The sequence below is a fragment of the Ictidomys tridecemlineatus genome, chromosome 6 (genome assembly GCF_052094955.1).
Source record: "Ictidomys tridecemlineatus isolate mIctTri1 chromosome 6, mIctTri1.hap1, whole genome shotgun sequence".
NCBI lineage: Eukaryota > Metazoa > Chordata > Mammalia > Rodentia > Sciuridae > Ictidomys > Ictidomys tridecemlineatus.
In genome coordinates, this window is record NC_135482.1 from 8,016,862 (window position 1) to 8,036,920 (window position 20,059).

Sequence of the window (20,059 nt, forward strand, 5' to 3'; positions counted from 1 at the left end):
GGCCTCTTGCTGGAGGGCAGGGAAGAGACCCACGCTACCCAGGGGACGTGACCGGAGGAAAGGAATTCTGGGTCTTGCTGCCTAGAGCACCCCCCTCTGCCAGCAGCACACCCGCATTTCCTTGGCCTTTTTTCCCTTCCCTGCTCCCAGGCTGTGGCACAGAGGTCACCCATTCCTGGTTCTCAGAGTGGCCTGGTGACTTGGGACTGGCCAATCTGAGCAATATCCCCACGGCCTGGAGCCCATTGAAGCTGAGTGAGAGGCCTCCCCAAGGACATGCCAGGCTGTCTGGACAGACTCATATTCACCTGGCGTAGGTGGACAGGCCTAGGCTGCTGGTGGCCTCATGGAGACGAGGGAAGCAAATGTAGAAGCCAAGAAACAGAGAGGGACTGCATCCTAGTGACACATTAGAATCCTTGATCCAGCCGAACCTGAAGCCAGTCCTATCTCTGTGCTTTTTCATAACTCGAGCCACTATTTTTTTCCTTTTTCTTTCCTCCCTTCCTTTTCCCCTTCTCTTCCTCCTTTTGTGCGTCCCTTTTCATTCTTAAGCCTGTATGAGTTGGGTTTTCATCTTTTGCAGCCAAGAAAGTCTGATGCTAATATGAATTCAGAAAACGGAGCCAAAGGTGACCTGGTGGTGTGCCCTAGATCTCAGCCACACCACCAGAGAGTGAAAGCCACTCCAACTCCTCCCCTGCCCTGAGGTCCCCACTCACAGCCCAGTCGGCCTTAGGACGCCTCTAGGTCCCCGACCCCCCAGGCCACACACCTTTCCCTGGGAAACACCCAGCCTGACACACAGCCGTCTGACGAAAGAAGAGCCAAGACCCTGGAGAAAGTCCTAAATAGGTATCTGGGTTTTATTCAAAACAACACTGGTGGGGTGGCCGCTTGGTCTCTCTACGCCTGGGCCATCTGGGCCCGCAGGGACCAGCGCCGTCAGCAACTAGGAGGGAATTTCATTCACACCATAGAAACTGTACAGTGATGGGGTGGGGGTGTGCTGCAGCCACAGCGGCCGAGCCAGCCAAGGGCTTCCTGGAGGAGGTGACCTCGGCCTCCTCCGCAGGCCCCAGCTTGGCTCTGGCTCTGCCAGAAACATTGATTATTGCACAAAGACAGAAATATTTATGTGTGTATGGGCTAAACAGTGGCTTCTAAGACCCCAAGCCCTTACACAGCGCAGCAAAGGGGGCTGGAGCGGCAGGCTCCCAGGGAGGGACAGGGACAGGCAGACAGGCTGATACTGTGCGCTTTGTCCTCCTTCAACGGGCTGCCTGGGGCAGAGGACATTGCAGGGAAAGGAGGGAGCGTGGCCAGGGGCAGGCCGCGGCCCGTCTTGTCCCGAGGCCCTCTCTGTAGATGCCAAGGTGCCCACCAGTCTCCACTCCACAGAGCCTGGCAAACAAACAGCTTTAGGGGAGTTGGCGCGGGATCCCCATCCTCCCCATAGCCAGGCCAAGTGGATCAGGGTAAGTTTGTGCTTTTGTGATGGACACAGCCCAGGTCACAGAGTTGGAGGGGGAGGAGGGACTGTTTGCCCAACCCACATTCATCTCAGCGTTCAGGCCGGTGCCTCTCGGCTTCCTGGTCCCTGACACCCACAGGAACAAGGGCAAATGCCTGGAATCAGCATTCGGCACTTTGCCGGAGCCGGCCCCCAGCTTCTCTGGCTCCAGCTCCAGCTGTTCCCACCTTCTTGCGCGCCCTGCTCAGCTGGTCCCTTTGCCTAGAATGTCCTCCTCACGTGCCTGCTTATTGCAGGGTCACACAGTTCAGGGTGAAGGGACGTAATCCCTGCCGGCCACTGAGGACCAAGTGACACTGGAAAGTCCGCTTGGAGCAGCACCCCCACCCCCCACAGGGCCGCCCTGCAGATTAAACAAGATGGCAGAGGCTGGCCCAGAAAAACAGAGGCTGTCGGACAGTGTCAGGACTTGTCCCTGTGAAGGTGACGGGCACACCAGCCCTACGCCAGGCTGGACGCCCCAAATCGCCCACCTTTAACATCCGGGATGCTCTTACACTGTCCAGGTGTGAGGTCCTGGCCCTCCACCAGCTATTCACAGGTGCCCCAGCTTCCTTGCTGCCAGGCCCTGCAGGACCCAGGGCCACTTCCCCTCTGGGCCTGGGTCTCCTCAGGTGCACAGTGGGCCTGAGGACTTCCCCCCCCCCAGTTCTGAGAAGGGCCTCCAGGCAGTGAACCCCATCACCCCGCTCCTCTCCACTCTGCTATAGCACCCAGGCCCCGAGGGTCCCCGGGGCAGCCTAGAATTCCCCCAGAGCCTGTCCACACAGCCCTCTGGAAGCCAAGGTCTTTGAAGTCAGGGTTTGGGAGCAAGGACGTCCCCCACAGCTGGGCAGGCGTCAGCAGAGGCCAAGCCCCCAACGGCCAAAGCACAGCATTTGCCAACCCTGCTGCACTTCTGCTGAATCTGCAGACACCGCTGCAGACGCTCCTTCCTTAAACTGACTTTAGATGGACTTGCTTTTCAGAACTCAGCCTTGACCTAAGCACTACGCCTGTGAAATCACAGGTTCAACACGTTGTGTTTTTTCTAATAAATAATGGAAAAATGCATGACTATCTAAATAAAAACACCCGTCCAGAACCCATTTGAAAAGCACTCCTACAGAGAGGCCTGACTTTAGGGACAGGAGACAGAGACCCAGGGATGGGCCATCAGGGGGTCGAGGACCTGGGTCTCCAGGTGACCGCCTAGAGGGTGAAGGAGCTGAGGGGAGGGAGGGGGCTGGTCCCTAGGCCCGGGCAGGTGGCCCCCTGCTTAGAACCCCGTGGGACCTATTGTACCCTGAACTCCACTAGGGCAGGAGAAGGGCTGCTGTGGGGGGTGAGCACAACCCCAGAAACAGCTGCAGCCTGGGCCTCTGCCGCAGCTACAGCAGTAAGTCCCACACAACTGACAGCCGAGTCCAGGGGCACCTGCGTGGACCAGGCGGGTACCCTTGACCCTTGAAATCTGCTCAATCCCCCTTCATGTGTCCTCTATCCTATATAAGCAGCTATCCCAGCTCATGGCCTTCCAGGGGGCAGAAACCCACCCCCCAGAGTGCTCACTGAGGTCAGGACTTCGTTTGGCACTAGGGCCCCCTGCCAGCCTTGGAGCTGCCCTCTCCCTGACCCCTGCCCTTAGAAAATAGGACTACTCGCCCTGATTTTCTAAAGAAAACATCTAACCGGTTGACTAAGGGAGTTTGTGTGCTCTGAGGTGTCTACAAAAGACTTCACAACAACAAGACAGTCAGAGGACAAGACAGACACCCCGACACTTGGGTGGAGGGGGGATCTTAGCAGCGTCTCTTCTTTAAAGGGAAAAAAAAGTGCACCCTGAATTGCACCTCTTCCGGGCCTGTCTCGGGGCTGCGGGCCTCTGAGCCCTGAGAATCCCTCCAGCAGCTCCCAACCCGGGAGCCACCCAAACTGCGGCTGCCGCGCCCGGGCAGGGCCATCCACCCTGGGCGGCCTGGCCCTAAGCAGCAGAGCGAGCCCCTGTCCAGGGCCCGGCCTTGCCCCCAACTCTAGCACTTTCTAGAAGTCATAAGCTCTCAGTAGAAAAAATAAATATATGCGTCTGTCTACGTGGATCTATGCTGCGTACAGATGCGTCTATGCGCCGGAGGGGCCGGGCCGCGCGACCCCGCTGGCCGACCCTCCTCAATCCCGGGCGCCAGGGCCCGGGCGGCCCCGCTCTGGGGTGGGGACCGAGTATTGCTGTCTGCTCCCTGGCTCCTGAGGTAAAAGAAGGTGAGACGGGGCGGGCGGGCGACAGTGGCGTCCGGCGCGGCCCCTGCGGCCCTCATCTCTTCCTCTTGCTCGCGGCGTCGGCCGCCTCCAGATCCCCGGGCGGCGGCTGCGGTTCGGGCGCAGCGGGGCCGAGGCCCGGGGCGGGCTGCGCCCGGCGCGGCGGGTCCTTGCTGCGGTCCGCGGCCCACGAGGGGCTGCGCGCCAGGCCGCGGGCGAGCGCGGCGCGGGGGGCGGGGCGCGCGGCCAGGCTGCTGGTGCTGCTGAACTTGCGCGCGGGCGTGAGGCCGGGCGGCGGCGGCGCGGGCGGCGGGCAGAAGAGCGACGTGAGCGACAGGCTGCTGAGCGTCTCCGAGTGCTCGCTGCCCGCGCCGCCGCCGCCCGCGCCGCCGCGGCCCTCCTCGTCCGACGGGTCCATGGAGTCGTGCAGAGTGCAGCCCGGGCTGGTGGAGCCGCCGCTGCTGTGGCTGCGCTGGTGCGCGCGCAGCCCGCGCAGGCTGAACAGGCCGCGGCCCCGCAGGCTCAGCCGGCGGCGAGTGGCCGGCGACAGGCCAGCCCGAGGCCCGGCGGCCGGAACGGGCGGCCCCAGGGCGCGCCGGGGACTGTCGCTCAGGGTCAGGCTGTCCTCCAGCGTGGTCTGCAAGCTGCCCGCCGAGCTGCTGGGGCTGGCGTCCAGCGATGTGTCACTCACGGTGGCCTGCAGGAGGGAGGAGGGGCTGGGGCCTTCGGAGTCCCTACAGCTGGAAGGGGCTCATCCTTCTGGGGTGGGCGCAGCCCCTCCAACCCCTCAGGAGCCCCCAGGTCTTACAGCTTTGCTCTCTGCCACACCTGAGCTTATGGGGGCTCGTGGCAGACACTGCATGAGGCACCCTGTCCCTCTGCCCCTCACTCAGTGGGTAGCCAGAGTTATCTTCTCAGACCCAAGTCAGAACCCAGCCCTGCCCTTCACAGGGGGCCAGCTCAGTCCAGACATCTCATGTTGGGGGGGGGGGGAGGAGGAGGAGGAGGAGGAGGAGGAGGAGGAGGAGGAGGAGGAGGCGGCTCACTGCAGGGGCTCACACCTGCAGGGCCCCTGTCCTCCAGGCCCACCCTTCCACCAGCACCTCCCCAGGAAGGCCTCCAGCCCCCCACGCCCAGCCCCTCCAGGTGCCCACTCTCCCAGCATGCATCACTTCCCAATACACTGCACTATGTAGACAGTTATCTTCTCTGCGCCCACCAGGCTGCACACACTCCAAACAGGAGCTATCAGTCCTGGGGCAGGGAAACTGTGCCTGCTGCCTGCTGGGGCACACCGCCTGGCACCCCAGGCACCCCAGGACACAGCCAGGGTCAGCCATCCCTGAATGGATAAATGAGGCAGGAGTGCCTGCCAGCCCCGCCTCCACCACCACAAATGGTCTGCTGGCCTCTGCACTATGTGCTGTGGTCCTTCTGTGTGCATGGTGACATGGGGGCTCTAGCTCCAGGCAGTCCAATACCCAGCAGCCCCACCTTCCACCTCTGCTCCCATCAAGCCCCTGCCACACCCACCCAGAGCCCTACCCCCCACAAAATCCCCTTCTGATGAACTCAGGGGGTGCCCATACCTGCCGGAGGAGCGTGCAGTTGACACTCGGTGACCGCAGGGATGCCCAGGAGCCCTGCAGAGCGATCTTGGGGAGGGTCCCAGTGCCAGCGCCCTTATCCTGCGCTTTCTGGCTGGCAGACACAGCCGGGTGGAAGAACTCGGCAGGCATGGTCAGCAGTGGGCTGGAGGCATCTGGGGAATAGGGGGTGGGGGGCGCTGCCGAGGAGAAAAGAGACAGAGCTGGGGCAGGCTCAGGCTGCAGGTGGCCCTGAAGGCTGGGCGCTGAGCAGGCTCTGACGGGGTTGCCAGGGAAGGGCCACAGCGAGTCCTGCTCTCTGAGCCTCAGTCAGCCAACTGTGACGGCAGGAAGCACTGAGCCAGCCAGAGTGACTCCTGGAGGACAGGTACTGAGAGAGCCACAGCTTTAGGAGCCAAGCAGACCAGGCTCAAGGCCTGACCATGTCTCTTCCTGTGAAAACCACACCAGGTGCTACCTGCAGGCATCCAGCAGGCCCTGAATAAGCAGCAGCGGCAGAGTCTCCACCCAGAACCAAGTATTCATAAGTGCTGACTCCCTAGCAGTAGCTACCCTCAGGCCTGACACCCCAGGGGCCTGGCCCTCTAGGACAACAGTCAGGGCTGACCTTGCCAGCTCTGGGCAGGGGCCTGCACTGGCTGAGCCCAGCAGACAGAAGCTGCAGGGTCCGGCAGTCAGCTGTGCTGGGGATGGACAGAGAGGCACAGGTTGGGGAGCCCGAGGCCAGGGCAGGGCTTAGGTGTGCTGGGGAGGACGAGCAGCAGCAGCCTCCCCACAGTCCCCTCCACACCTTTCAGGATGGGGTGGGCACAGGATTTGGAAATATATAAGTAGGCAACCCAGATGGCCATACAGCCTGAATGTCCCCAGGTGGGATTCCTAGTCTACACGGCTTTATTGTTTAAGGAAAAAGGCAACAGAAATGGTTCACTAAGAGATGAGATTCCATTCAATCAAAAAGGCTCTTGGGTCCGACCCTATGCCCAGATTTTTACTTCAAGAAGTCTGGTGGGGGCTGGGGCTCAGGGGTAGAGCGCTTGCCCAGCAAGCACAAGGCATGGGTTCAATCCTCAGCACCACGCAAAAATAAAATAAAGATATGGTGTCCACCTACAACTAAAAAGTAAGTATTAAAAAAAAGAAGTCTGGTGGTCTCGGCACCTCAGCCACCATGTCCAGCAGAGAAGCTATTATCTTTAGTGAGGGTCCTTGGAGAAGCACCTACCCCAGTACCTCAGAGGCACCCAGGGCAGACATTTCAAAAGAGGCCTTGGGGGTGGGCTCAGAGTCGGGGGTCTCTCTTCTGCTGGATTTCTTTTCTTTGCCCTCTTCCCCAGAAAGTGTTGTGAACCTGTCACCCTCCAAGACGACTACAGGCAAAGGTGAGCCCAAGGGACAGGCAAGCTCAGTCCCCTACCTCTACAAAACAACTCAATAATCAGGCGACTTTCCTTCTGCTTAACAAAGAGAGCTGTGTGCTCAACCTGCTTCCCTTTTCACCACAGCTCCTAGGAACCTCAGCATTAGCTTAGCCCAGCTCCTATTATAATTATCATCTCATCTCTGGAGCATTTGGCTCTTGATGTTTTATCATAATTATATCAAACCTCAGAGTCTATCTCATTGTCAGATATCCATCTGGTTCTTTCTGGAATAAATATAACAGTCTGGGCAAAAACACCAAGGAAAAACTCAACCACCTCGGTCTGAAGCAGATGCCCAAGATCAGGCTGGGGGGGGGGGGGGGGCTGGGGGCCCCATCCCTCACCTTGGCTGCTCTCATGTTTCAGCCAGGACCGGACGGGGTTGAAGGGGATTGCCTCCATCTCACACAGGAAGTTCTCTGCACCCGTGGACATGGCCATGTTGGACAAGGGGAAGAAGCACTCGCCCAGGTCCCCGACCCGTGTGGGCTCAAGTGGGTCCAGCTCACCCTGCAGGAAAGGGAGGTGGACAGGTCAGGAAAGTGGAGGGGGGACAGAGGCTGGGCCTGCCACAGCCACCTCATGGCCCTGCTGCTCTGTCCCTGGTTCCATCTGTCCTCGATGCCCGGAAGGCCCCACCGCTCCTCCCCCACCCGCAATCCGCGCCACCTTCCCATCTCTCAGCGGAAGGGCCCCTCCTCCAGGCAGCCCCCTCCAACACCCCAACCAGTGGTTCCCCGTTTTCTCTCCTCTTGACTCTTAGATCCTTGAGGGCAGCAGAGTCCCCCTCATCCTCTGGAACCAAGAGCCTGTGCAGACCCTGGCCCAGGGCAGAAGCCAAGCCAAGGGCAGTGGAGGCAAGGGCACAGGAGAGGCCACAGCAGCCTCCCTGTCGCATGGCCGTGGATGGCCCTTCCCTCTGCTGAGCCTCGGTCTGTACATCTGGAATTGGGGGCATGACCCTCCTTTCTGGCCACAGCACTGAGCTCCGGCACTCCTCAGCCCCGCAGCCCAGGGTGGCCCTGCCTAGAAGTTCCTCCAGAGCTACCTGGGTGCCCCTCAAGACAGGTGGACTCGGACCCCCAGGTTCCACGACTTGTTCTCGGAGTCAAGGGCGACTAACTGGGCTGCACCCTGCCTGAGCCCAGCCACTGCGCACCCAAATCCTGCCGGAGGGCAGCACAGGGTGCAGGGGGCCCTGGGGGCTGCTCACCTTGCTGTCTTTGGGGCCAGGCGGGCAGGCCGCGGGGTCCTCGAGGCTCAGGTCGTCCCCCAGCAGGATGGACGAGGACTTGTCCGAGTTCAGGGAGAAGGCCTCCGTCTCGGCCAGCTGCACCTGCGGGAGAGACGGCGCCTGGTCACCTGTGGCGGGGGCAGCAGGCCTGGGAAGCAGAGCACCCGGTGACGGGCCTCAGGGAGGACGGAGGGCAGTGTTCAGAGAGGTCTAGGGGCCTGTTGGGCACAGTGACGCACGATGTGACACGGGGTCACCTCTGAAGGGAGCCAGGCCTGGCAGCCCACCTCCAAGTGCCCGTGGAGGCTGGGCCAGGTCGGCTCCTGTCGCCTGGATGGACTTCCTGCTCAGTGTGTCCCAGGCAGGGCCCAGAGACCCTGGGAACGTGGGGCCACTGATCTCACCTGATCTGATCTCTGAGGCTGGGGCTCCCCAGCGAGAGCCCTGTGTCCCCCGCCCCAGAGAGACAGGGAGCTTCGGGGACGGGGGCAGAGGCTACCTGCCCAGCCTCCAGGACCACGTGGCTCTGGGGCCCAGAGCAGGACCCCCACAGGCCTCGAGGCACCCACACGAGGACCAGCCTCCTCCCTGGCTGCTGCTACCTCCTGTTGGTCATGGTGACACTTCTCGCAGCCGGCAGGTGAGGCGTAGTGGTGGAAGATGGAGCCGGACAGGTTGTCGATGATGGTCAGCTCCCCCTCCAAGGAGTCCTTGATGATTAAAGAGACGCTGTCCAGCCACAGGTTCTCCTAGGCGGACGGGGACGGGGTAGGGACAGGTGGGATTATCGACCGGGTCCCGGGACTGCGGGTGGGTGGGGCAGAGCTGCCCTCCCGGTCTCTGCGCCCGTGGCCTGGACCCTGTCCCCTCGTCACAGGGTCACCCCTTTTGGATCTGAGCATGGTGGGGCCCCAAAAGACAGAGGTCTCTGTAGGAGGCCTCCTCAGCCCCACTGTCCCCCAGCCCACAGTGCCCGCCTCCTGGGGACCCTGGCGCCCTCGGAGGCGGCCACCCACCTGGGCTGGGGAGTAGCAGCGCCGGCACAGGCGGCCCTCGGCGTCACCCCCGCCGCCCGCCCCCCCTGGCCCTCGGCCCAGGGCCCCTGGGGAGCTGGGGGGCGGCCGCGGGCTGGGGCCCAGGCCATGTGCCATCTCCAGCTCGATCTCAGCGTCCATCTCGGCGTCCTCCTGCGCCTCCTTGTTGCTGTCGTCCAGGTGTTTCATGAGCACGGCCACCACCACGTTGATGAGCACGAACTGCGCGGTGAGCACGAAGCTGACGAAGTACAGTGGCGACACGAACTGCAGGCTGCTCAGGCAGCTGTGCTCCTCCTGCGTGCAGTCCCGCAGCGTGTCCTGCGGGCGGAGCCGTGAGGTGACAGCCAGGAGTCCGACACCCCCCCCAGGTCCTCACGGCCCCCACCCCACCTGGCTTGTGGTGGCATCTGCCTGCCTCGGCTTCAGCTGGGTCCCTAGTGGCCCTGCCACCTCCCTGCTCACTCCACCCCCTGCTTCCCAGGGCCACCATCAGGCCCAACCAGGATATCCAGGGGTCTTCTAGGGGGTCTGTCCCTGCCGTCTGGCTCTTAGGTCACCTCAACCCCCAACCAACAAAGCAGGGGAGGTCTCGCCACCTGCCGGGGCCCCTGTGAGGGGGCTGCTCCTCCTCCCAGCCGCCTTGATGTCCTTTTGACTTGCTGGGGTCATTCTAGAGAGACCCATGTGGGATGCAGAAAGGGACACTCAGCTGCCAGTCTCCACCCAAAGAGGCCAAGGCCTCACCTCTGTCATCGGGTGACAAATGGTGCCTCCCCATGTTCCACCCTCCTGCCCGGCTCTTGCAGAGGCCCGTCCCCTAGAGGACGGCACTACCTATCCTGGCCTCAGCCACCTTGCTGGGCCGCAGGGCCCTAGGCAGGTCCCTCTGCTTCTCTTCTGTGTGCAAGAGGACGCCGGGTGTGCAAGAGGGCGCAGTGACCAGCAGGAGTGGCACCTGCACTCAGTTCAGAACGCCCCCCCAGCCTCCTTCCCCAGCCCGCCCACAAGCACCTTCATGATCCCGTTCCAGTTGTCGCCCGTGGAGACCTGGAAGAGCGTGAGGAAGGCCATGCCGAAGTTCTCAAAGGTGGCGTGCCGGCTCATGCCCTCGCAAGGGTTCTCCTCATTGCAGACTGAAAGCAGAGAGGGGCTCAGCCTGTCCCGCAGGCAGAGCCCCCTGCACGGCCCAACCTGAGGGGGCCCCCAGCTTCCTCCCAGATTCCCCACCGTGACCCCCGGTGCGTGCAGACTGTCTACAGCTAGAGACACCGGGCTAGGGAGGTGCTACGCAGACTGGGGCTCAGGTTCAGGAGCATCCGGCTTCTCCTCCAACCCAGGGGCTGAAAGAGGATGAGTGGGGTAGGGGCCAGCCCCTCAGGGAACCCACTTTCTGGAGCTAACCTCGGGCTGATCCAAGGGCTGAGCTCAGTGCCACGCTGCCCTCTGCCCTGCCTGGGCCCCTCTGTTTGCTGGGGAGGTCCTGGCTGAAGATGGACATTGGCCCAGGGGCAGGGGATGACATGTTCCCTGGGGACCAGACAGCTGGGGCCTAGGGGACCACCACAGGCCAGGAGCACAGGTGGGCCAGGGGCCACCCATAGAAGCTCAGGCTCCGCCCACCGGGGCATCTCCCAGTACAGTGACAGAGTGGAGGGGTGGCTCAGGCTCCCCCAGGCTGCCAGGGCCTCCTCCAGCCCCACCCCGGCCGGCCTCAGGGGTCACTCACCCAGCTTCCCAAAGAGCTCCACCCCCAGGGCAGCGTAGATGAAGAAGAGCAGCATAAAGAGGAGGCCCAGGTTGCCCACCTGCAGGGAGAGGCAGGTGGGGCCAGTGGTCAGCGGCAGAGGGCAGGGGAGGGCAGGGGCAGGGGCGGCGGCCCCGGCCAGGGAGGGTGCAGCAAAGGCCCAGCTGTGTGCCCATGGCTGCCCCCGCGACCTCCTGGAGGAAGGGTGGGACAGCAAGGGCACAGAATAATGAAACCTAGCCAAGTCTTCACCTGTTTCCACACCCGGCTGGCTCATTCGCATCCCTGAACCGTCCTCCCAAGCCACGCCCACCCGCAGGCCACGCCCAGCCACGCCCCTCGGCCACCTTTTTGCGAAGCCCACCCGGATCCCCCTGGTGGAATGAACACATCCTGACAGCCCTACTGTAACAGGTGTGCCCTGGCACTGTCCTCTGCAGGTCTGGGAGCCCTGGCACTGTCCTCTGCAGGTCTGGGAAGACCCTGCTCCTAAGGACTGGGTGAAGTCCGCTGTGGCTCCTCAGGCCAGCGCGGGGCCTCGGAGAGGAACAGACAACCCTCACGGCCCGCAGCCCGTGGGCACAGAACACTAGAGACGCAGCCAGCGTGGCGTCCCACGGCTCTCGCAGGAGGACACGCCCCAGATTCCAAACCCAGTTCCATCCCTCCTTCACTGGAGCCACAGATAAGGTAAGGCCCATCTGTCCCTGCCCTGGAAATGCCATCCCTCCCGGGCCCTCCGAAGGCCCGGTGAGTGGGATCAGACGCGTTCCTGCTAATTGCTGAAAGCGAGCCCCAGATCACGAAGGCTCCAGAGCAGTTTCCTTCCCAGCCGCTCTCCGAGCCGGCGTCTGGCTCATTAAATCACGTTCCGTTCACTAATGAAACAAGCACTTAGTGTGCACCTCCGAGGCCAAGCTGGAGGCCCTGGCAGCTGAGAAGGATCCGGCGTGGCAGAGGCCCTCGGAGCTCAGCTTGTCGCCCTGCTCAGGCCCAGGGTTGGGGGCTCCTTAACCAGGATCCCTTCACCTTCCCATCAGTCTTCTCCCTCCACCCCAGCACCCCAAGCCTGGATGGCCCGGGCAGCCTCCTCCCTAGCCTCCCTGCCTCCAAGCTCCCCTCCAATCTCCTCATAGTCATCAGGGCAACTTTCTAAAAGGCCTCCCATGCCCAGACCCTCCTGTGGCACCCCGTCCCTGCAGGATAACGTCCAAGTTTACTGCCTCAGAACCAAGGTCTGCTGTCCTGGCCTGGGGTTCCCCTCCCAGCCGATCTTGAACCTGGGACTTCAGTCCTGTGGGAAAGGACCCCGTGGTACCTTTGCACACCCTGTTCCCTCTGTCTTTGCTCAATGACTCGTCCTCACGCCTCAAAGCCCAACTCCTGGGTCACCTCCTCTGAGGAGCCTCCCTGAGGCCTCCTCCCTCTGCACGGAAAGGGTCAAGGTCCCCTTTCCGCCAGGCTTCACGTACCACTGAGGAAATGTCCACTGTCCACACAGCAGATGTCGTGGGCAAGCTCTCCCCCCGACCCATGGACACACTATACTCGTCATGTGCTCTCCTAAAGTGCTGTAATGACCACCGTCTGCCTCCTACGGAAAGCTGGACCCTTCCGGACCTCCACGTGCCCCGCGCCAGCGCAGCACTGGGGGCCAGGACACGGTGCTCAGGGTCAGAGCTCAGGAGAGGGGCGCAGCAGGGAGCCAGGAGGCTGGGCACCCACCACCACCACACCCGCTCCCACCTCCGGCTGCTCAGCCCGCACCGCGTGGAGCAGGCTCTGCTCGGGCTCGGCGAGCTGCCACCGTGTGCAAACCTGCCCCGGGCCCCCAGCCTCAGCACTGCCAGCACCCCACTCCACGGGCAAGGAGACCGAGGCAGGAGAAGGTCAGACGCATGCCTGGCGCCCACACTTTGATCCCAGGCCTGGTGGCTCCAGCTCACTTCCTGCTGCACACCCCCAAGCTCTGCACCCCACCCCTGCCATCTCCCATGTGTGAGGGGGAAGCCCGTCTCTGAGCGAATGCCTTCCTCTCCCACCAGACAGGAGGAGAGCCTGTCACCCTCCCTCTGTAACCAGGCCGCCAGGAAGCTCACACTAAACTTGAGAAGAGAACCCACTGGCGTCCCCAGCAAGGCCCCCACCTTCCCTGGGCCGTCTTCATTCTTATTTTGAGTGTGCTGTGTCTACACCGCTGGTCTTAAGACCCCAAAGGCCCTTGAGACTGGGTAAGTCCTAATGAATCAGTGAATGCCCCGGGGGCTCAGCGACCAGGCCTCCTGAGCAGAGCCCCAGGCACTGGGGAGGGGGTGGCAGTGGGGCCTGGCACAGATCAAGGGACTTTTCTGACTGCTCAAGGTCCCCCTCCCAGGCCAGGGTCTCATTCTGACCCCTCCCTCCACACCACGGGCCATGCCTTCCAGGTGAGCCTCAGAGTCCCCTCCCCTGCGTGGCCTCCCACAGGTTCCTCCTGGAGCGACTCTCACCTGGGGCAGAGCCTGCACCACGGTGTCCAGCAGGGCCCGCATCCCCGTGGCCATCTTCAGTAGCTTCAGCACTGTGGGTGACACGCAGCCCGCGGCTCAGCCCAGCCCCAAGGGACCCGAGTGTGCACAGCACGTGCAGGTGTGTGCAACGGGGATGGGTGGGACGTGGGGGAGTGTGCAAGCTGAGCCTGCCCTGCCGGTGGCTGCCCCTGGATGCCATGTCTGGGGTGTGCACAGCCCGAGGGTCCGAGCAGGTGGGAAGGAGCGTGTCATTAACCCCGAGGAGGCAAAGGCAGCCAACGTGAGCACCCTGGTCCCCTCATCCCCTCGGGCGAAGGAGGACTCGAGTCCCTCCTGAGTCTCTGCACGCCTTCCCCACCTCTGGGGAGAGGCAAGGGGATCAGAGGAATGCTGAGGACTGAGTGTCCCCAGCCCAGCTTGGCAGAAATGCCAGGCAGCCATGAGAGCTCTGTCAGTCTGAGACCAGACACAGGGATCATGGTGTGACGAGGTGGCTGAGGTGGGCACAGAGGTGCGAGGGGGTGGGCGCTTCCCGACTCCTGCTCTGCTTGAAAGGGATCCCTCACGTCACCCGGCCGCTGTAGACTCCCCCTGGGAATGAGGCATCTCATCCTGCCCCGACTTGCCCCCCGTTCCCTGCCCTGGCAGCCGCTGCCCCTCACCCCGGGCAATGCGCAGAACCCGCATGATGCGGATGATGGTGGGGTTGATGGGCAGGGCGGCGTTGATCTCAATCTCCTCCAGCGTGATGCCCATGACGGACAGCAGCACGATGGCCAGGTCCAGCTGGTTCCACCTGCTCGACAGGCAGGGGGCAGGAGTGGGGGTCAGGGGAGGAGCGTTCTGGTCCAGGCACACCGTAGCTGGGGAGCCTTCAGGGTTGCACCCTCCTATTGTGGCCCTCTGGGATCTGTGGCCACCTTCCCAAACAGCCTCCAAATGCACTGAGTCCAGTCCCCTCTCTATGCCCCCATGATCTCTGCTCCCCCATCAAGGGGTCAGCCAAGCTAAATAAACATCTCTGGCCTCCTTCAGGGTAAGAGGCATAGAGCTCCAACTTCTAAATCTCAATCTTATTTTATTTTATTTTTCTGGTCCTGGGGATTGAACTCAGGGGCACTCGACCACTGAGCCCCATCCCCAGGCCTACTTTGTGTTTTATTTAGAGACAGAAGCCTCACTGAGCTGCTTAGTGCCTCACCATTGCTGATGCTGGCTTTGAACTCGGGATTCCCCTGTGTCTGCCTTCCGAGCCGCTGGGTTTACAGGTGTGTGTCACTGCGCCCAGCCTAAATCTCAATCTTGAGCCCACCTTTTCCCTTGGACCCACTGATCATCTCTCTGAGCCTCACTTGTTTCCTCTGGAAAGGAAGATTAGCATGCAGGCTTGGAGGCTGAGGGGAGCCTGGTGGAACGCCCTGCACCCTAAGGTGAGACCTAAGCACTTCCTACTCAGGGATATAGGCAGCCGCTGGGAGGCCCTGGCCATCAATGACTAGGTGCTTATTGGTTCCCCTCTGGCTTCTCCAGGTCTCTCAAGAGGCCAGGACTGCTTCCCCACCCTGCTGCACCCACCCAGCCCAGTCACTCACCGGTCCTTAAAGAAACGTCTCAGGCCAAATGCCACCAGCTTCAGCACAGCCTCCAGTACAAAGACCGTGGTAAACATGTAGTTGCAGTACTTGAGGGCTGTCTCCAGGGACTACCAGGGGACAAAGAGAAGCATGATCCAGAGCCCATACCTTGCCCCAACAACCTTCTGCCAGTCAGAAAATCTCTGCCTTTTAGGAGAGAATTTAGTCCATTCATGTTTAGTACAAATATATGCATATATACATGGGCACCTTCCCAATAGGCACACACACACACACTATCTATATGTGTGTGTGTGTATGTGTGTGTGTGTGTGTGTGTGTGTGTATATATATATATATATATATATATATATATATATATGTTTATATGTATGAATACATATATTTGCTTTATTCCTTCCATCTTCTTTAATGTAGATTATTCATTTTTTTCATTGTTGTTCCCTATTCCCTACTGTGTTGGCTTGGTGCAGCTGGTCCTCTTTGGAGGCAGTCTGGGTTAGCAGTTAAGATCTTCCTAACTGGACTGCATAGATATGAAACCTGGCTTAACATTTACTCCTTATTCACTGTGTGACCTTAGGTAAGTTCTTGGTCCCTATGACAATTTCTTAACCTGATTGTGGAAAATAACAGCACCTGTCTTGGGAAATTACTGTGAAAATTAAATGAGCTAATGTTCAGTGCTGGGCCCAGCATGAATCCCTGGTGAATGTGAGCTGTGGTTATTCCTTTTCTTCATGTCAGTTTGGAAGTTCTCCGTGTCTGTTGTCTACCAGGGTCTCCTTCCTTTCCCTTCATCCATAACAGTGCTACCACTCGGAATTCCTCCCCTGGAGCCTCTTCCCCCTTTTCCTCCCAACTCATTAAGTTGAGGTTTTTAGAATGCACTTGCTCCTCACATTCTCCTCATGCACCCTGTCTGCAATTCTAGGAACTGGTCATGCTGTCCCAAATGTCACCTCCCCCACCCACCAGGCACGAGTGGCCTTTCCCTCTGACCATTCCATTGCGGGCATCTGCCCTACCAAGCTGTGGGCTCCCTGGGACGAGGCTGTCTGGAGCCTCCTCCCCCTGCAGTGCCCAGCACAGGGCCCCACATGGAGGGGTGACTCAGATCCTGCTGTCAGCTGACCCTCTGCCCATGCTGTCCATGTGGTGGAGTCCTGCTAAGGCCCCATTCTCACCCTGTGACCGTGAGCTGGGAGCAACCCTGGGCTCACCGTGGGCTGGTTGTAGTGTTCCAGGGACATGGTGACCACATTGAGGCAGATGATGAAGGTGATGAAGATGTCCAGGTAGTGGCTGGTGCACATGGAATGGATGAGCAGACGTGTGTGACAGTAGGTGGCGTAGTAGGGCAACCTCTGGGCCTCTGCAGTAGGGAGAGTGGCCCAGACCACAGTTGGAACCAAGGGGAAGGGGACAGAGCACAGAGGGGCTGGTGTTGGGGGTGGGAAACCCCCTGGTCACCCAGGCCCTGGAGCAGAGTGAGGCCCCCCAGCCAGGGTGCCAGGAGGGGAAGAGTGAGAGGTGGTGGAGGGAGGCCAAGGGGGCAGGACACAGATTCTCACCAAACACCCCAAACATGGCCTCAGCAGGGACTCTGGCTCTGCTGCCAGATGGGGGTGGACCGGGAGCCCATGGCTCAGGGCCAGGCATCCAGGTGTTGGGATTTTTGTTTTTGTTTTAGTTTTTGTTGTTGTTGTTGTTGTTGTTGTTTTTGTCACTGGGGATTGAACTCAGGGGTACTGGACCACTGAGCCACATCCCCAGCCCTAGTTTGTATTTTATTTAGAGACAGGGTCTCCTGAGTTGCTTAGCTCCTCGATTTTGCTGAGGCTGGCTTTGAACTCTCGATCCTCCTGCCTCAGCCTCCGGAGCCACTGGGATTACAGGCGTGCACCACCAGGGCTGGCCAGATTTTTTTGGTTTTGCCCCCTGCCTGGACCGAACCACCTCCAACCCTGTCCTTGTTGCTGGTGGGATCACCCATCCAACCCTAGTGGACTCGTGCCACCTGGTCAGGCGGAAGCAGGGACAAAGGGCCGCAGCCCACCACCGGGATCACATTCTTTGTTCCTTCCAGCTCCCTGGAGGCTGGAGTCAGGCCCAAGCCTCGGTTCCAGAGGAGCATCAGCTGGGGTCACGGGGGCCTGGCTGGGCGACAGCACACACCCCGGCCCCCGCGCTGCCCACTCACTGCGCCGCTTCTTCTCCAGGCGCCGCAGCCGCTTCTCCTCGCGCCGCCGCGCCTCCTCCGCCTCCTGGTGCTGCCGGCACTTGTGGAAGTTCTCCACCACCACGCCCACGAACATGTTGAGCACGAAGAAGCTGACGATGAGCAGGAAGGAGATGAAGTACAGCAGCATCCAGGGGTTGTGGTTGGTCACAGGCTGCGGGGAGCAGAGCCAGGGCTGAGAGCTGGACGCGCACCGCGGGGCCACGAGGGCACCCGACTCGCCCGGCCTGGGCGTAAAGGCGGACTGAAGCAGCGGCCTCCAGGGCAGCTGTGAGGTTTGAGCGAGGCCGTGGGCAGAGCGTGCGCACCCCTGGCCCAGGAAGGGACTCAGCACAGAGAACCCTTCTCCTTCCCGAATCTAAATGCTGGCTCCTGGGCACATCCACCTGCCCTCTCACTCACCTAGCCATCCTCTCACCTCGGCAAGCATCCAGCCTCCACCCACCCACTTATCCATCTATCCATTCACCCCTTCATTCATCCACTTATTTATCACCCACCCCTTCACTTATCCATCCATCCATCCACCCATCCATCTGTCCATCCATCTGTCCATCCACCTGTCCATCCACTTATCTGTCCGTCCATCTATCCATCTGTCCATACACCCACCCACTTATCCATCCACATACCCATCAACTGATCCATCATCCATCCACCCACCCTTCAATTATCCAACTATCCAACTATCCATTCATCCACTTATCCATCCACCCATCCATCCATCCACTCACCCATCTGTCCATCCACTTATCTGTACGTCCATCCATGCACTTGTCCATCCACCCACTTATCCAACTATCCAGTTATCCACCCCTCCCCACCCCCACTCCACTCACACGTACACATATAAACACACCTATACACACACTTATCCATCCAACCAGAAACAAGGCAGCCAGCAGAGGGGCGGGCACTGCCTGGCAGGCTGCACGTGCCCATGTACTGCTGGGGTGGGGGACAGAGCACACAGCAGGTGCAGGAAGGTGCCTCCAAATGTCCTGCCCCCAACCACCTCTAGCTCCGGAGTCTAACCAGGTAGGACCATAAGAACAAGAGCCAGAGACCACTCACAGGCCTGGAATCCCTGCAGCCCGACTCCTCCAGAGCGGGCCTTCCTGACCTGGACGCTGGCCCTGCTCCTTCCAGCCAGCCCCTCAAGCTCCCTAGGTCTGGACACAGCCAACCCTGGTCAGCGTGTGTCTTGCCTGAAGTCACTGCCTAGATGCAGAGGGGACCTCTGGAGCCAAGGCCCAGGCTTTCTCTCAGGCCCAGACTTGTCCCCAACCCTTTCCACCCTGTCCCTATCCCCAGGCCCACCCTCACCCCACAGCCCAGGAGGGGCCCCCGGCATCCTGAGCAGCAGGACACGCCACTCTCCATGGCTCCCTGTGCCCTCAGAACGAACTCCTGCCCCTTGCCATGGCCAGGGGGTCTCATGGACACTCGGCTCTCCTGGCCTCCTGCCTCCCGTGACCCTTGCCTGGGACCTGCTCTCCCTTGGCCGGCTGGTCAGCCCTCCCTTCTACACTTGGCCTCCTCCCCCAGAGTCTGTGCCCCTCTGGGCAGGAGCCAGCTGGGATTCCTCTGTGCAGAGCAGGGGGTTCTAGAAGGGAAGGGAACCATGGCGTACACTAACACTGGGTGAGGATCAGCCAGGACCTGAGGGTGTGCTGGGGCTGACCACGGGGAGACACCAGAGCCACTGGCACAGGCTGCAGACCACCGGACCCCAACAGCGACCTGCCCCTCCCTGCTGTTCAGCCCCACCCTGCCCGACGATGCCCACCTGCTGGTCCACAGCCACGGCATCTAGTCCGTTGTACATGATGTTCACCCAGCCGTCCTTGGAGGCCAGGACAAAGAGGGACATCAGAGCCTGGAAGACAGGGGAGGGAGGGCACGAGGTGAGGGACAAGGGGGCTCAGGCCACACCTGCATCTCCAGCTCTCCATTGTTATGCCTTTGGGAGGCAGAGGGACAAAGAGGGCTTCCCTGTGTGGCAGAGCTATGCTCTCAATCCACAAACCTTCCTGAGGACCTACTGTGTGCTCGCCATGTGCCCTATAGCTACTGTTGCAGGAAGAAGAGCCCAGGGTCTGAGTTCCAGCTGCAGTCCTGAGATTAACCAGTCGTGTGATCACAAACACGAAAACTTGTGTGCTCCTGTTCCTCACCCACCAATGGGAACCAGGAAATGCCGCTGGGAGGAGCCACTGAGATTTTAAATGAGAAGCTTCCTGACAACTCCGGGGTGCTCCTTAGGCCGCCCTCGGCAGCTTGAAGTCAGGATCTCCTGAGAGAAGCCAGGATCCCTGGCTTACCGCCCAGCCTTTGCCACTCACTGGCTGGGAGACCTGGGGCAAATTCCTTGAGCTCTCTGGGTCTGTAAAATATGAAAAAGGGATGGTCCACGGGAGACAGCCAGCCAGGGCTCCTACATGGATGTCAGGCCAGAGTCCTCGTGTCCTTCAACTGGGTCACAGGCTGGTCCCAAAGCACCCAGCACACAACCTTGCACACAGCAGGTGCTTCACCAAGGTTTTCTGAACTTGAGTGAGGGCTCCTGTGCTGTCTTTGGAGAGCAGAGCACAAGGGGGGTTGGGGCCACAAGGGCCTCACATAACCAGGGCTGCCCAGAAGTCACGGTCTGCCCAGGAAGCCCCCCTCCCCAGGGCAGAGAGTCACACCTTCCCTTGTGCTCCAGCCACCCTGGGCTACGAAGCCAGGCCCTGCCCGCCCACCCTTCCCACCCTCTAGGGCACAGCTCCCATCCTCTTCCCCCGCCAGGGGGGGAATGGTGCTGAGGGTGCCCCCAAAGTGCTCAGGCCCAGTGGCAGGCAGGGCAGGGGACAGCGAGGAAGTACAGGAGGCCCCTAGATGCCAAGGCCCCCACT

The 20,059-nt window shown here is 60.8% G+C and overlaps 1 protein-coding gene across 2 annotated transcripts in view; it reads right to left on the reverse strand.

Annotated features, from left to right (window-relative positions):
- Window positions 1-840: 840 nt before the first annotated feature.
- Window positions 841-20,059, reverse strand: part of Cacna1i (calcium voltage-gated channel subunit alpha1 I) — a 95,545-nt gene continuing 76,326 nt past the window's right edge. Inside the window, exons 24-37 of one of the 2 annotated variants that reach the window (XM_078052700.1) lie at window positions 18,952-19,041; window positions 17,124-17,316; window positions 16,144-16,295; window positions 14,918-15,027; window positions 13,988-14,121; window positions 13,305-13,375; window positions 10,798-10,876; window positions 10,083-10,204; window positions 9,051-9,389; window positions 8,637-8,783; window positions 8,014-8,136; window positions 7,145-7,310; window positions 5,359-5,555; window positions 841-4,466 (exon numbers count right to left, since the gene is read on the reverse strand). In XM_078052700.1, coding sequence (XP_077908826.1) covers window positions 3,825-4,466; window positions 5,359-5,555; window positions 7,145-7,310; window positions 8,014-8,136; window positions 8,637-8,783; window positions 9,051-9,389; window positions 10,083-10,204; window positions 10,798-10,876; window positions 13,305-13,375; window positions 13,988-14,121; window positions 14,918-15,027; window positions 16,144-16,295; window positions 17,124-17,316; window positions 18,952-19,041 — 2,565 coding nt within the window. In that variant the 3' untranslated portion in view covers window positions 841-3,824. The remainder of the gene's footprint in view (window positions 4,467-5,358; window positions 5,556-7,144; window positions 7,311-8,013; window positions 8,137-8,636; window positions 8,784-9,050; window positions 9,390-10,082; window positions 10,205-10,797; window positions 10,877-13,304; window positions 13,376-13,987; window positions 14,122-14,917; window positions 15,028-16,143; window positions 16,296-17,123; window positions 17,317-18,951; window positions 19,042-20,059) is intronic. The other variant, XM_078052699.1, reaches the window with a different exon arrangement.